At 44.1% G+C, this 16667-nt stretch overlaps 1 protein-coding gene across 1 annotated transcript in view; it reads left to right on the top strand.

Moving 5' to 3' along the window:
• The first annotated feature begins 4170 nt into the window (after window positions 1-4170).
• LOC144476702 (uncharacterized) overlaps window positions 4171-16667 on the top strand; it is a 75484-nt gene continuing 62987 nt past the window's right edge. Inside the window, exons 1-2 of the mRNA XM_078193830.1 lie at window positions 4171-4185; window positions 4874-5613. Coding sequence (XP_078049956.1) covers window positions 5520-5613 — 94 coding nt within the window. The 5' untranslated portion in view covers window positions 4171-4185; window positions 4874-5519. The remainder of the gene's footprint in view (window positions 4186-4873; window positions 5614-16667) is intronic.

Genomic DNA, 16667 nt, shown 5'->3' with positions numbered 1-16667 from the left:
CTGTGCAGCGGCGGATCGCTTCATCGGGCTCGAAGGATTCAATCCCGAGCGAAATAATGAAGGAAAAAAAAATGAAGGATGAACAGAAAGAAGGGGAGGCAGGGTAAAAAGCGAAAAGAAAGACAGCGCGGATGATAGAATCAGTCTTTCTCAATCGGTGAATTCTGCCGCGACCGAGGGACCACAGCCGCAGCAGGCATCACGTTTTCCCATTATCACTCCTGATCATGGTCTAAGGTTGATTAATTTCCATGGTTGAGGAAACAGTGAATCGATGATGCGCGGTCACAAAGGATAATGACGCAAGGATCGAGATTGCGGCGCAGATGTTCCATCGGCTGGCAGGTGAAGCGAAATGCTTCAATAATCTCGCACTATTTTTAAATGGACTTCTGATGTCCTTTATGCGAGCGCAATCTCGAGGAACCGAGACTCCGAGAGTTCTCACCTGGCCTATGCAAAGTGTCGCAATTTGCCTTGCAACTATTGCGAAATGTTATGGCTCTTCTCAACAGCTTATGGCTGAGCATCTACACGAGACAAGGAAAATTAAATACGATTCCGTTGGAGCAAGTACTTAAAATGCCAACCAGGATTGCGTGAAGTTCGAAGACATACTAGTTGTGATTAAAATAGCACGCTTTTCCTATCATATAAAAAAACCAATATATCTACTGCAGAAAATTATAGTAGCATCTATAGATGGCTAACATAAATAGAAAATTAGAACAGTATAAAAACCTTGAAAAACGGGGAATACTTCGTGGTAATCAACGCTCAATGGAAAAAGTAAATGAAAGACAGACGCATTAGCCGTGACAGTCGCATGAATCAATCATGCCCGCAAATCGCATGATGAATGCTCTGCAGATCTTCAAGCAAACAAAACCTCTGCATTGATCGCAAGATTCAACACTGAAACAAAAATTTAGTTTCCTTTTTAATTATTCTAGTAAGTCGAAAGTAATTTGTATTTACAGCAAAACCCTTGTTACCATTTCGGTAAGAAAAATACATGCCGGAACAATTAAGAGGGCGCCACATACCATGTTGTGCGTTAATCGTTCGATCGTAAGTGCATATATGTCGCCAGCAGATGTCGCTGTGTGTGCAGGAAACGAGCGCACGAAAAGGCAAATATCAATCGCGGTTCCACGCGTTGCATTTCGCTTTATGAATCGACGCATCGGCTTGCGTCACGCATCGACTTGCATAATACGCTGCGAGATATTATCACGACCTACGTGAATACAGATTGATACGACCAGTGTGGTGGAATACCATAAAAATGGTCGATAAGACAGAGAATGACATCATCGTCTCGTTTAATTAAACTTTTATCATGCAGCATTGTAAAATAGTAAAACTGTGAATTCTCTTCTTGTCAAATTTCATTCACTGTAGAAAAACAATCCGATGCAACGTACCCCGCATTAAAATGAACAATCGCTATCATTTGAACCGATAAAGGCGCCATGAAATAATTAGTGACAAAACCCTTTGAATACTAAAGCGCAACAATTGGATGACTCCGTCTTTTTTATTTAACGTGGAAAATTATTTTCTTCAAATGCAACGGGTTTTATACTTATTCTGAAAATAGTTTCCACTGTACTCCAACGGAGCTTTCGAATCACGATGTTTTATTTCACTCATCATAAGTATGGCCACAAATTATCCTTCTCTCAACGTACCAGGCTCAAATGGATCGTAAAGGGATGTTTGAAAAATATGCGCGAAACGGTAGTTAAGGCGGCGGCTTTTCTGCCTCGCTGACGTATCCCGTCGAAGAAGCTCGGTATATTTTTCTTGCATAATTTAGTTCACCAGACGCTGCAGTTCTTTTAATCGCCGCCAATTTTCACCCTAAAATACTGCTCCAGTTTCACGGAATATGGAACGCGCTACCGCCGATTCTTCTGCGTGCGAACACGTGTCCCATAACCTTCAAACCATAACAGTGTACCGAATTTAACCCTCGTGCACTGTGCGGATTCGCATTAAAAGAGACATTTATTTCCAGCTAGAGTACGAACTGAAAATTTTCTGAAAATTTCCAAAAGAACTATTGTGTACATGGCACAGTCGGTGGGCAGAAAATTGTGCTCGTGATGGATCTTGGGGTACCAATGCAAAAATGAGCAAAACGCGAAAGTAGCAAAAAGAGTAGCAATACCAAGGTGATTTGTCGGTCATCAACATCCACATAAGCACAATTACCATCAAATGAAAATAATTCGAAGCGATTCACCCCATAATTCACGTAGATACGATCTAATTTATGTCGGCGCAGATAGCCTGATAGCATTAGGCCAGGTTACTCTCCGACGAATACACGCAAAAGCAGGAGATCCAGTCGAAGGATATAAATGGGTACGAAGGACGAATTAACACATCCTCCCTGGTTAACATGTTTACTATCGTGACATTCGTCGACGAGTTACAGAAACAAGACATGCCGTCCGCAAGTGGGTAAAACTAAGTAGAGATGCTACAGAGGATGAAGGAAAAAACAGGCGCAGAGGCGCGTGCACTAGAAACGAAACGCACGCGTCAAAAAGTATTACAATTTCACGCACGAAAAGTTTCGACGAAAGGTTCGTAGAACGCGAACGAGTGCAACGGATCACGCCGGTGGCGTGCGGGTACGCGGGTTCGGGCCGGGTCGGTTCGAATCGGCTCGATTCGGGTATCCAAAATATGGATACAAATATCGGGTACTTACCCTTTTGTGTAGCATGATATTCTTGATTAGAATGTATACCCAGATCATACATTATCTTGCTGGGATAATTCATGAAATGATGAAATCAAATTAAAATCAACCACCCGCGTAGAGCGGACGGTATAGGAGTCGGGTACGTTGGGTAGTGAAATTCGGGAGAGCGTGAAGATAGTGAAGATCTGGGGGTGGGAGGCAGGAAGGAAAGGATGGAAGGTAGGAAGATGGGAAGGAAGGAAGGAAGGAAGAAGGAAGGAAGGAAGAAAGAAAGGAAGGACGGAATGGAATTTTATTCAAGAAGCGCACTAATGCGGGAAGTCCGAGCTCGGCGATTTCCGGACGCGATCGGCTGTTTCCGGTACGGCGGCCCTCCCGAACTAAACCATTCATTCGAGAGAGCGAGAGGCGGCCGTTAGACAGGGAGGAGGATAGGAAGGTGGGTAGGCGCGAGTGAAATGGTTCAGGTGCGAGCGGGACAAACAACGTCAGCGAACGAGCGAGTGAATGAGAAAAGGACGAAGGGAAGGGCAGGAGGAAAGGAGAAGGAAAGTTGTTAGGCGAGAGAGGCAAGGGGGCGAACAAGAATACGCGAGAGAGGTAGGCACGGCACGGCCGATTCGAGAAGGCTGGGTAGACTGGTAGGTTGGCAGGCAGGAGTAAGAAAGTGAGGCATAGCAATACTGACTAGCAGCAGTCAGACTGGCCGGCCGCGCTGTAGTTCGCGGAGCACTCCTAGCGAATCGACAGCAGATGTGGCCAGTTAGCTCGACGCTGTGTGCTCGTCCGGAGTACCGTGGATTTCGATGCACCGACCGAATCCGAATGCAGTGAACGGCAGATAGCGACAACGACCGACCGTAGCTGATGAGCTTAGTGACCCTCTATCGCCAGTGCGACAAGGGTTCGTTCGGAATGATGCGAGCGTGAGCAGAGACGTCTAACCGTTTGACACACGAGTCGCGGCCGATAATGAAAACAGAGACATAGAAAGAAAAAGGGAGAGAGAAAGCGTACGAGCGGTAGAGAAAGAGCGACAGTTAGAAAAATAGAGTACCTGGTAGATACGGCGAACACATCGACGCATGCAATGGACAGGTGACAAAGGTGTTGAGGGGCATAGAGCCGATCAATCGGTGGGACACAGAAGAGGAAAAGAAAAATCGAATGGAACAGTCGGTCGCGCGCCACCACCAAGAACGCAGTGACCGTCGTACCTCGTACCTGTCCGTCGGTGGCCGAAGACTTGTCCGATCGCGAGTCGGTAGTGATGTGGCAACGTTGCCGGTGGTTCGCGAGCGGAGGAGTCAGTCGTCGCTCGGCTGTTCTGTCGTAGTCCGTGTCTGACAGTGCGGTGCCGCTGCCGATATAACCGCGAGACGGGGCCCGTCAAGGGCCCACGAGCGAAAACACCGCGCGGTGTGTCACGATGACAGACTTGAGAGGGCCGCGATCAAGCAGCACAGGTATCATCATCATCGCCGCTGGGATCATCCGAGAGACACGTCGCACGTTGCTGTACTACGACAGTCAGCTCTTACTCGTTGTGTAAAATAGTTCACGGGAGTGGAGAGAGTCGGTCGGGTTCGCTCGCTGGTTGGCTCTCGCGGGAGGTAGTAACAGTGGCGAGCCGTATAATCACGGTGTGTCGTTTTTTTTCGTCTCTTTCGCCGAGAGAGAGCGAGAAAGAGAGATAGATAGATAGATAGATAGAAAGAGGAAAAGAGAGAGAGCTGGTCGTCGTCTTGCTTTGGTGTTCTTCATCGTGGAACACACACCGGAGAGTTCCTAAAAGTGCGCCCGCGCGTTCTATACGCGTACACGGTCGCGTCTGCTCGAGCGTCGAGGGACGAATGAGTGCGTGAATCGTGACACAACACGTCGCGTCCGAGCGTGTACGGACACACGGCGAGAGAGAGAGAGAGAGAAAAGTCATTCGGTCCGGTGTCTCTCTCGCTCTTTCTCTCTCTGTCTCCCTTGCGTGGTCGAACTTTACGCCGTCGTACACGCTTCGGCCCCCACCCGGCGGCCGTGAGACTGTTCCTTTCTCCCTCTCTCTCGCACCAGGGCCCATTTATCTATCCCGTGTGTATCGGCCGTGCGTCTGTCTCTCGCGGTCTACCGACATTCCGTTTCTCTGTGTGCGGCTGCCAGAGTTTTCACTGGCGCGACACGGCACGCGCGCACGCACGCACGGACGCACGCACGCATCGGCGCAACACACGACACGGGACACGTAAACGAAACCGGCCGCCGCCACTACCACCGCAACCAAGAGAGAGCAAGAGGGAGATAGAGAGAGAACGGAAGAGAGAGAGCAAGAGGACAAGGGAGAAAGATAGTTCAAGCCAGCCACGGGAGTGTCAAAGATCCGAGGAAAAATCACGGGCATGGGAACAGTGTGTGCCGCGGACTGAAAAACAGTGCGCGAACGACCGGTTGTCCCGTGTTCCAACCGTGCCGCGGTGAATCTTTTTCGCTCGCCTTGTATTTCGTGTGTGTGCGCGCTGCTGCACCTCTCCGTGTGTCCCTTTTACCGAAGGAGGAAGAGAGGTTAGGTTAGGCTAGGACATCACACGCGTACATACATATATTCTACACACACAGAGACAGGATATATATCTCTCTCACTCGCGTCACCCCCGGCATACTACGTCCGTCCCTGTCTCGCTCCTCTCTTTGCCCTCCCCTCTCCTTGTCTGGCGCACGCGAAGAGGAACGCAGCAGACACGAGAGAGAACCGAGCGAACTACCACCACACGCAGCCCAGGACAATCGGGGAAAGAGAAGGAAAACACAAATGCCGATCGCCGGTGGAATTCTGGTCGCTGGAACCGCGGCTCATTGCCTGTCTTCCGCCGCTGGCATGCTTCGATTCCTCGCTAGACTTTCAGGTTAGCACGCAATCATCTCTTACAATGCCTCGTTGAAATGTTCCGCTCGTATTCCGCGCGGTTCACGATTATATACTCTTGTTGTGTATGTGTGTGTTTGCGTCTCTCTGTGCGTATGTATCTGTTTGTATATATATATATATATATATATCTACATTTTTTATATGGTTCATTGGAAAAGAACGGTGCAGAAGGAAGTGACGCGAATCGACGATACCTATCGATACAGAGTCCCGAGACCGTGTTCGTTAACGAGATAACGGTGTCGTTGGTCGATCTTCGACTGATCGCGAGTTTGACGTTTCGCTTTTCTCGCCGGCCTGTTTCCATGACGTTTCGCGCGATCCCCCTCGTCTTCTCGTTTCTCTCCGGTCTCGCGACGAGAGTTTACGTTCCTCTATTTCTCGTGGCTGTCTCTTTTCTGCCGTCGGCGAGCGTCGCGTGCCGTCCCGAGGACACGTCTCCTCGTAAAATTTGCCGTTTTCTCTCGTCGGGGCGCGTCTAGCCACGGGGAGCCCAGGGAATCCGTGTGTGCGGTTTCGATTCCCAGACTTTCGAGTCGGTGCACCGCTACCGCCAGCCCGTTAAATGTAAGCGTACAGCGGCGAACGACGTAGACAGAATAAGAGGAACAAAAACCGAGAGACGGCCTCGTTCGTACGCGCGCGGTATTATACGAGTTCTCGCGCGTGTGTATCCCGCGCCCCGGAGAGGATTGACGCGTATCGACTCGGATTTCCCGTCGTGTGTCTCTCGCGTGAAATTTACTCGTTTCCCCGCGGGCCCCGTGCCGGCCCTACCCGACCTGTAATCCGTGTGTCTGTCGAGATCGTCGCTAATACGGTCTCTCCTCGGATTTCGCCAATTTTTTTTACGCCATCGATCGCCGACAATCCACCTAGCCTCTTTCTAACCACTGTGTAGTTCGTGTTTGACACTAGACCCGTCGAACTCTCCTGCGCGCGCGAGGCCTCCTCTAACATGCAGTTCTCAGAGAAAACTGAAAGATGAGGTATTACTTTACACTTCACAATTTGTTTGTGCGACAAATATGCAGCTTAAACATGTAGTTTTTACCGATAGAGATGCAGTTAGATTCGGAATGTAATATATCAATATATTCAACCTAAAAGAGATTCTTTTTTGCATCTGATCTAACACCTCAGATCCGCGTAACGTGCAACAAAAGAAATTATTATATTATCTTTGTTTTAATCGGTTAAGTCTGAGTTAGATTGAACGAATAATATAGTAAACTGCATACTTACCATTTCACTTCCTCATGAATTATATTTAAGCGTAACTTTTACTATTGATTGATTTTTTTACGTTACGCTATAGACGGATCTCGAGAGATTTGTTCGAGAAGAATGGAAAGATCGTGGAAAAACGGCTTTATCAGAAAGCCACGCCGGTTATAGACTATGAATAGTTTATCCAACAATTGCTAACTTGGTTAGTAGGTGTAGAACTATAGGATGCTAATGGCATAGAAACTTGAACACACAGAAAGGTGTATATAGGTTATTTCTTGTCTTGACGTGCACTTTTTCTTACCATCTAGTTGCAGGTAACTAGATTACGAACCTTCGAGGAAGTTCTCACAGCCATAGACTTAATCTATGTAGACAGGAATTGCAAATTTTATCGGCTTTTATTTTTGTTATAATTTTACGAAATCCACGATTATGCGATAGATAAAACCTGCTTAATCGTTCGATCGAGAGCTGACGTTATCGTTGATAACGATTCCTGGAAAACAGGAAGAAACTATCAGTTGGAGGAACTCGATAATCTCGTTGATGGGTTTTTCATACGGATTATCTGTATCATTTAGATTACCTGGGGAAACGAATTCGTTTCGAAGTATTTTAAGGTATATAATCAGTTCGCATTCCTCGATTGCGCATCGTGTCCGGGCTTCGAGGAAAACCGAAGGCTCCGTGCGACTTCGAGAGTGAATCATTTGATTGACTAGGAGACGCGAATTGGTATTCGTCGTTGCAACACTGATTTTTCTCGCGACAGTGTTAATTATCCTTCGGGTGGTTGTCGTCGTTATCCCTATTTTCGCCATAACGAATCTAGAATAATTATTGAAATTGTCGCTTGTCCTTGTAAATTTATTAACAATTAATTTCTGGTACTTTTCGTCGCCGTCACGCGTGTAATACTTTATAGAATTCCTGAAATTTTAGCTGGAAGGAAGGATCAGGTAGATGTTTCTCCGGGAGTTTGAGGTCATCGGAATTTTTTTTCAATGAAATCATGTTCCTGTTCCTACGCAACAGTAATGAATGTCAATCGAACGAGTCACGGTTCATTATTGGAACCGCTTAATAGGCATGAAATATTCATTCATTCTTGATATTTCTATCAACAGAGAATTCCCACGACGCTTTTTATTAATAGCAGCGCCAAATCGAGTCTAGTGTTTTATAAGCAGTGATATATCCTTTAAGGAAACTGCTATTCCTCATGAATTACTTCGCGATGTAATTACTGTCACTGTACACTTCACTCACGAAACGTTCGTTAAGTGGCTTGCTCAATTCTAAAGAGAAAAGAAATCGTAATTTACACATTTGCTCGCCCGTAGAAACTAGAATCGACTAGAAATGTGATACAAGGTCCGATCAAGTAACATGAGTTGCATTAATCTAAACTGCACGGGGTACGATTGCAATTCATTTTATTAAAAAGTCTAACGGTTTAACCTGCCAGAACTTATAATTCCCATGCGTTGCTCGTTAATAGCAGGATCTGTATGCAAACATTTTCTGCACTAGTTGCAAGAAATTAGAGCCATCTACATATTTCTTTCTCTAATAATTGTAACATGCTGAAGGCAAATGTGCTTATATCCGCCAATTCAGTTAATAATGACGTTCTAAATGACACCTACTCATTCTTGTAATAAATGCACAAGAACTCCACCACAGCATTAGTATGACACACATTAAGTACCCAACAAAAATTCGCATAAAATTGTAATAGTTCAATCAATGAAATCTAACTCTAGATATCCAAATAAAATTCAATTGATTTCATTATAATTCAACTTAATTACTTAATGGACGTCTATTGATGATTACCTGGTGACTCAAAATTGTATATAATAAAATAAAATTGATAAATGAGATTGGATTTCCGTTTCGCTATAATTGTTTCAGGAATTGTGCGAATTTTCCTGGGGAAATGCAACAGAACGTTGTTGTTCATTAGAAATTTACTAAATCGAAATGAGTCAGGGAAAATGGCACCGATCGAATCTGAAGGGGTGGAGATGAGGGGGGCTAGTTGTGACGTCCCCGGTCCCCGATGTCTGTTGTACATTAATTCATCGACGAGTGAATGAGCGTAACCTCTGCGGAAAAATCGGGCGCAGATACATCAAAATATAAATAGAAGTGTCTGAGACGGTCCGGCGCGGTTTGTCGACGTGTGTCGTCGGGCGCACGCTGTTCAGAGCCTCTCGAAGCCACCAAGAATGTACCCTGAGCGTCGTTGGCCCTCTCTGGAACTCGCGAAACCCGCTAGAACCGAGAAAATTCGACGTCGGCGACAGTGCAATCGTTGCACTTCGACCGTTGGTATCATTCAGAGAAATCTTTGCTATTGGAAGCACGTGGATGATCGAACCATCGATTTCGAATTCTCCGAAACGACTGGAAGGTTGCAGTTGCAAAGGAAATTGTTGCAACGATATCTTGCAGTGTGGAACCTGTAGAAAGCCTAGATTCTCCAAGTACGATAGTATATAATTTTTAACCGTTTCAAAATTGCGCCTGGTCTATTATGCTTCTGGTACTGCTTTCCCCCAATTTATAACGTGCGAAGATTTTAGTAGAATCGTTCATATATTACTGCTAATTAGACGGCTGTTATATTTATGAAAGACAAGTGGTCGAGACCGGGAAGTGGAAAATCTAATGAGAAATTATGAAATATTTATAAATTTATTTATTTGCTATTTAAAGCGTATAGACTTTTTGGTAGACACAGTAGTTCTAGATTATAGGTAATGTAACATTTAATGTAAATCTCAAACTTATAGTTAAAGCGAAAAAAAATAGATAGGGCTTTTTTATAACTGTTACTGCACTTCTAACTTTATAAATTTTTAATACAAAAATTTTTGTAGGGCAGAAATAGATAAAATCTAAGGAGAAGAAGATACAGAAATTCTTCAAATAATGGATTGCTTTAGGGACATTTATCGATTCACAGACGCATTTTCCAATATTTATAGTCCCGCAATGTTTCATTGAATAAAAATGGCACAGTATTAGTGTCCATCAGCGCATGCACATCTGATAATCTATAAAAGGCCTAGTTCATCGATCTAGAATCCGACAGTCCAGCTGGCAATTTACAAACGTCTTCTTGCAACGAATTTTTTAACGAAACCAAAATGGAACAGGCCGGAGCTCGATGAGTGCGAATTAATCGGATTAAAACACGATCACCGGCACCGGTAACGACCGCGATTCATTGCGTCACGCAGTGTCGGCGTGCACGGAAATATGTGGAAGAGATTCGATGGAAATCGCGGCAAAAAGTGAGAGTAGCCACAATGAGTCAACATCCGCGTCTGTTATTTATTTCTAGGCTTCGATAATAGATTCGTGGCGGCTGGCGACCGCATTTTTCACGCCGCCATTTTGCCACGATTCGATCTCTTCTCGCCGCGATTCCTCTGGCTTTCGATCGGTACGGATCGAGGGATCCGTGGATCCATAGGGATGCATAGGGATGCGTCGCTCGGAGACCGATTTTCTTGTTAAATCGTGCTTGCTTGCAGACTGCTTTATCTTTAGAAGCTCGCGGAGACAGACAGTGCCCACCGGTTTTTTTCTCCTTAACGGAAATAGCTATCATTCTATGCGCCTTAGAATGAACCGGCAATACTCCGCAAAATTTATTTTCGTGTGGGTTTACGTGTCCGACGTCGTCTCGCCGGGATATCATCAAAGAGCCGCCGATTAACGATGAGTATTTGCCGAATTTTGATCTCGTTGCAACGCCCACGTGCCTCTCGCTCCGCCTTTTATTGCTCCGTGACACGATGCTCAAAATAATGGAGCGCTATAGTCTCTTTTCGATCATCTACCGCCGCCACGGAGAGACTCATTCAGCCTCCATTTAGCACGCCTTGCGCGAGAATGCAGTCGGCTAATCCAGCGCGATCGATTGGGGCTTGTCTACGATCGCTGGACAGAAGTTCTTACACATTCGTAACAAGAACGCCCAGATATCTTTGATGTAGTTCTCTGGGTGACATATGAAAGTGTAGCTGAAAATTCCCAAAGAAATAAACTCCTGGTTCTTCCAATTAAGCTGGACTTCTCTATCTCGCCTGAAAATCCGTAGTCTAATGATCTGGGATCGAGATAAATGATTACCCCCGTTTGAAAAATTTCTTCGGCCAATTAGAAGATTTCTTCTGGTAGAAAGTTCATCAAAATTCTGCGAATCTATCACACACGATGCCATTTTGGTTCTGAGACCCAGAAATCTCAATCGATCATTCTTATTATAGTTATAATTATGTTTATTCGTTTAACAGAATGAACTATATGTTACGTAATGCGATTGTATTATTATTAACACACATAGATAATGTCCACTTTGGTTAATTTGTATGTTAAATTAATAAGATCATTTTCAAGTGAGTAATAATAAATTTTCAAATATGTTGAAGAGACATTTCATCTAACAATAGCAGGATATCACTTCCAAATTGTGAGAATTCTTTCGTATTATGATACGGTAATTAATCAGGATTCATTTTTATCACAGAGGATTATTTCAGTTAAAAAATGTTAGACAGCATACCGTGTGCTATTGAGATTCTTGTAACCTAATAAACTTCCTAATAAGCTTAGCAGCTGAAATGACTTTGCAGATTGAGCAACGTAGCTTCCGATCCTAGATATTATTGGTTGGATCAACGAAGGCCGGTAGAGATTCTCGAATAGCGATCAATTTCGCGATCTAGATCGATCCGAGAAGAAAAACGAACACATCGCGGCGTGGACCGCGTTATCTGTTCGGATTAGTATTAAATCAATCGTCGATCACCGTGAAATCGTGAGCGGCTGGCTCGACGGACTATGATTCACGGTTCCGGTCAATCGATCGCGGCTGGATCGCGCCTCGATCGACGGCCGTGATCACGTTAGCCCGTGCCGCGTATGAAATTTCGCGGGATCGACCGTATTCGAGAGTATTTCTGTCCCCATTAGCAAATAGCACATGAATTATACATGGCTGTCCGTTAATTAGCGGCGGCTGTGTTATGTGTCGGGTTTATCGAGTTGGAAAATTAAATGGTTCGATACTCGCGCGCTTATAAAGACACGCCGGGAACGAGCGAGCTCGCGGTATGCATCTTAAGCGGCGAATCTTCTGCGAATCCATTCGACCGGGCGAATCATTTTCATCCTCGCATACAATCGCGTGCGCACCTGGAAAAATTCGTCGCATCTCTGCTCGAACGTCTAGAAACGCAATGCTGTATTGATAAAAAAAGAATTTTTCTCTTCACAATTTCGATATTTATTTACGTGTTTGACACATTTTTACGTTTCTCTTAGGGATCTTTAGATTGTGTAACTGTTGTCCGCCAAATTCTTAATATTGTAATATGTTAATATGTTAATATTGTAAATTGTTTTAAATCTTCGAAATCCTCAGTCTTATATTAATAAATATTAACAATGAATAATAATCAGCTCAAACAATTTCACAAAGTTTTATTGCGTATCCTCGTTGAGGGCATAAGAGCTGTAACTTTTCTTCGCTCGTAGTCGGGAAATGGAGGATCGTGTTTATTTTGCACGGTGCGGCAAGGTTCGGCAACCTTACAACTTTGCTGTTTGCGGTTATTTCAAGGCAACCCTACTACGCACCGTGTACAAATCATTATGTGCCCGTGGACCTTATTATAACAGGTTATTGAATGCTGCACGCGTTTGCGTACTGAATGCACGCGTGGGGACAGTGTGCTGCATCGCCGGATGTAACCGCGAAGAATGACTTTTATTAAATGCCGGAATTCCAGGGATTCCAGTCCCTTCCACTAGTTCACATTCACGCGACAGATTTGATAGAATCATCCAATGTTATTCATTATTTAAAGGAGCTTAGAAAGTACCGTCGACCCTTCTATAACATCAAAGCTGTCTTTACTTAACAATTATATTATTACATATACATGTAATATATTTTTATTCGTAAAATTAGATTTTAATAACATTTTGAACATATCGTTGGAATAAATCTTTCAAATATAATTTCATCCAAATAACGTTTTAAATAAATTCTACGAATAAAATATTATTTATTATTTTATATATTTGATTTGTTATTCGATATTTCGATAGCAGAGGTGGAATTTCAATTAGAAACTAACCTGTACAGGAGATGGATGAGGGCTTCCGTGTGACGAGAACGTTTGGTCCGATTTCGTACGTTTTCCGAAACACAATAACATTTCTCCTTGTCTCCAATTGAAGTCGGCTGCACGGCTAGACTCGTTCGCAACAATGCCGACGTAACGCCTATTTCTAAATGGACGAGTCGGGCGTGGGACTCGTCGATACAACAATGAGTACCGTTATTATTAGGTTTCCTGGACAAACAACGGCCACCAGTCAATCCTGTACCCCCGGACCCCGAACCTCTTTCGTGCAAATCGCCGACGGCCTGGGCCGCCTGGCCATTGTCCACGGCTTCGAGACTTCGTCTTGTTGTTGTTTGTCGGGGCTCGAGGGTTTTACGAGTTTTACCGGCTCTCTTAAAGGATTTCGGTCTTCCTTCTCTCTTTTTCTACATCCCTCCTCTTTACTCGAATTTTCCGCCATTCGAATGGTTCATTCAGATTTTCCGGCTCGTAGAGAAACTCTTTCGTTGTCCGGCCCGAATGCTGGAATGTTAAGCCAGAAGCATCTCTGGGAGAATTTGGCCGGGACTCTACCTCCGTCTTGCACGTTTATCTTATTGTTGGCAGAGAACGGTTATGTTACCCTCTCTCCGATTCGTGTGATAGATATGAAACTTTACTACTAATTGTTTCGTTGGAATCATTGTGAACCAGATCCACGAGCCCCCATTCTTTTTGCTCGTCTATTTTATTCATGATATAACGTCGTATTGTAACCGAAAATAGTGTTACAATTTTTTAGAGCATGAACAAGGATGAGAATGTTAGACGACTGGGAATTTTGACAACTCCTATTCTTTTATTTTGTTTATTCCTTAATAACAAAGTTTAATATGTATCACTTTATATTTATCAGATAAGGAATACTACATTTTTTTTATTAAAAAATAAACAACATGAAAGAATAAAAAGATTTTTCTATTAAAAAATAAGCAAAATAAAAGAATACAAAAATGTTACGTATTTCGTCGAAAATATTCTACTTGTATCACCTCTTGAATTCAACGAAGCGCGTTGAGTCCGAAAATATGCAAATTCGCAACGGAAACATTCCCAGCATTCAAAGAAAGTGTGAAATTACCGAGAAACTGAACCGCCCCGAAGTGATCTAATCCGAGATCGATCTCGAAGGATGGGAATAGAAACGCTGTTGGACCGATTAATTCATCCCACGAGCTCCCGAATTCAGTTTTCCAACCGCGTTTCCCATGGATGAGCTGAAAGACCGATTTCGGCTAACGAGACGAAAAACCCCCATGAACTATGCTGGCTGTGTATTTCGTATCGTGTCCGATCTTTTGGTATAGTGAAAAATCGTGGCCGGGTCGCATACGCGACAACCGCTACCTGCTCGCCAAACAGTGGCTCGTAAAATCCACTTGGTAACCGCGCGTTTACCTTCTGGAGAACCTCTCGTAGGCAAGTATTTTCCTTTCACGTGTTCCTAGGTTGTTCGTTTCGTCCTTTTCGGGGTAACCCTTGCCCGGTTTGTTTTCTCGAGTACTCTCGGCTCTTCCCGGGATGTTTATCGAGATGAATCGAAGTCAATCGATCGCAAACAGATCGGTTTCTTTGAGGTTCCGTGAGAATTTGTTTGGTCTACTTCGATCTGGCAACAGCTATTTGTACAATATTTTCTTTGCGGCTTCGCAAATTTTCATAAAAGAGTTATGACTGAAATATTAACACGTTAAGTGTCGAATATCTATTTTGAAAATCACCGCGATGTCAGTGATTTAATTAATATTACAATAAAAAAGAATTTTGAAAACTAGTTAACACTCAACGTGTTAAATACAATGAAACAAATACTAGAAAATGGAAATTCATTTTAATTCGTTTTCACCTTTAAAATCCTAGTACAATTCAATAGTAAATTAGAGTCATCTACATCACCGACGCATTTAAATTATCTTTTATTATGAAGCAGTATTGCCTGTTCAAATATTAATTGAACGTCCCAGTACTCGTTACAAATGAGTCAATGTACTGAACGAATACCGTACAAAACCATCGTCTACGTCAAGGAACAAACGCATTAGCATCACTTTCTAGCAAAGAAAGGTAGGAGACTTTCTAGCAAAAAGAAGCAGAACATGAAGCAAATTCTCTCGAACGCTTTGCCCCGTGATAATATCGTGCGAACGAATAAGATCATCGCGTGTTAAAACTTGTTCGTGGGTGCGTTTTCGGTGACCGAATTATGAACAATTTCGGACAAGCAACGTCGACCGAGTTACACCGGCGACTCATTAGCCGACACAGCGCAATTAGACCCGCCGCCGGTAACAACTTCATTAGCATAGCTCTCTCGCCGCATCGGGGCCGATCCTCTGACGGGCATCGGCGTTTTTCTGCGCGCGAGCCTGCAGCTTATGACATAGACAATTTAATCGAGATCGGAAAGCTAATTTGGTTCTCATCGATCAAGTTACCACGTTCATTTTGTTCAATGTCAATCGTAATTGCTGAAATAGAATGTTCAAGTTTTGTCTGGAGGATGCAGCGCCTCCTTTCCAGAGTTCAAAGATGAAGCTGTCTTTCAAATAAAGATCCACAGTCTAATAATAAGCTTCGTACTTAAATCATAAAACTGTTCTAGAATGTCGGCAGCAAAACGTCGACTTTAGATCTAAGATGCGATATCCAACAACGAACGGTTTTGTATGAAGTCATTCGGACTGTTAGTTACGATTTTAGTGTTAATGGGGAAAGGATAGTGAATGGAACGCGGAGTTCCATTGCAGCGAGCATGAATGACAGTAGCCACTCATCCCGACGGCGTTTCCCAATAGAATTCCCGTCGGGCCGGTAATGGGAAACACGTGTCGCGCGTGAAAAATATTCCGCGTAAACTTTAAAAATAGAGAACCGCGGATGTGCAACGGCGTCGCCTGTCTACGTGTGTGACGCTATTTAATTCTCGATTTCTCAAGGCCGTTTTACTTAATTTCTCACCGGGTGCGCATCTAGGGCTGCGATTCGACGGTGAAAGCAAATAGCCGACGGTGGTTACCGGCAAATCCGTTTTGTTAAACGCATTCAGGCCACTGTCGACCATCGCGCCGTTCAATTTGTTCACGCTAAACGCTCTGCGTTCCGTTAAATTATTTAAAGATCCATTTTGCAGATAGAAAAAAACACGGGACGTATTCTCTATTCCATGCCCGAGGGTCTACCCCCGCAAGATTCGTTCATCGATTAGGCCGTCGCATGGGCGTTTTTACAGCAAACGCCGGTTGCACCGAATAAATTATTCCTTTTTCGACTCCGGGTAAAGGTCGATAGTCGCCGCACGGACGAGTTGCAAGAGAGCGACGTGTCACGAGCGAGTCGCGTGATTCTGAAAATTTGTTGATCAATCGGGGAGAGGGTAGATGAGATGATAAAGGTACTGCAAGTCCTTCCCCGCAACTCGGATTTATTTTTCTCAATCGTAATCACCATAGTCATTCGACTGTAATCAGCTCGTCGAAGTCACGCCATACGTAACACCGGTCCTACGAGCGTTCCGTGCCTTTTGGGAGACCTTCCAAGGTTTGGCATAGTCGTTCGGATGATTTGTTATTTCGGTAATGATCGGACTGCGGACTTTTATGCAAATTTC

Source organism: Augochlora pura, chromosome 11 (assembly GCF_028453695.1).
Source record: "Augochlora pura isolate Apur16 chromosome 11, APUR_v2.2.1, whole genome shotgun sequence".
Lineage (NCBI taxonomy): Eukaryota > Metazoa > Arthropoda > Insecta > Hymenoptera > Halictidae > Augochlora > Augochlora pura.
The sequence above is the reverse complement of the archived record's forward strand: the minus strand, read 5'-3'. Positions and strand labels throughout refer to the sequence as shown.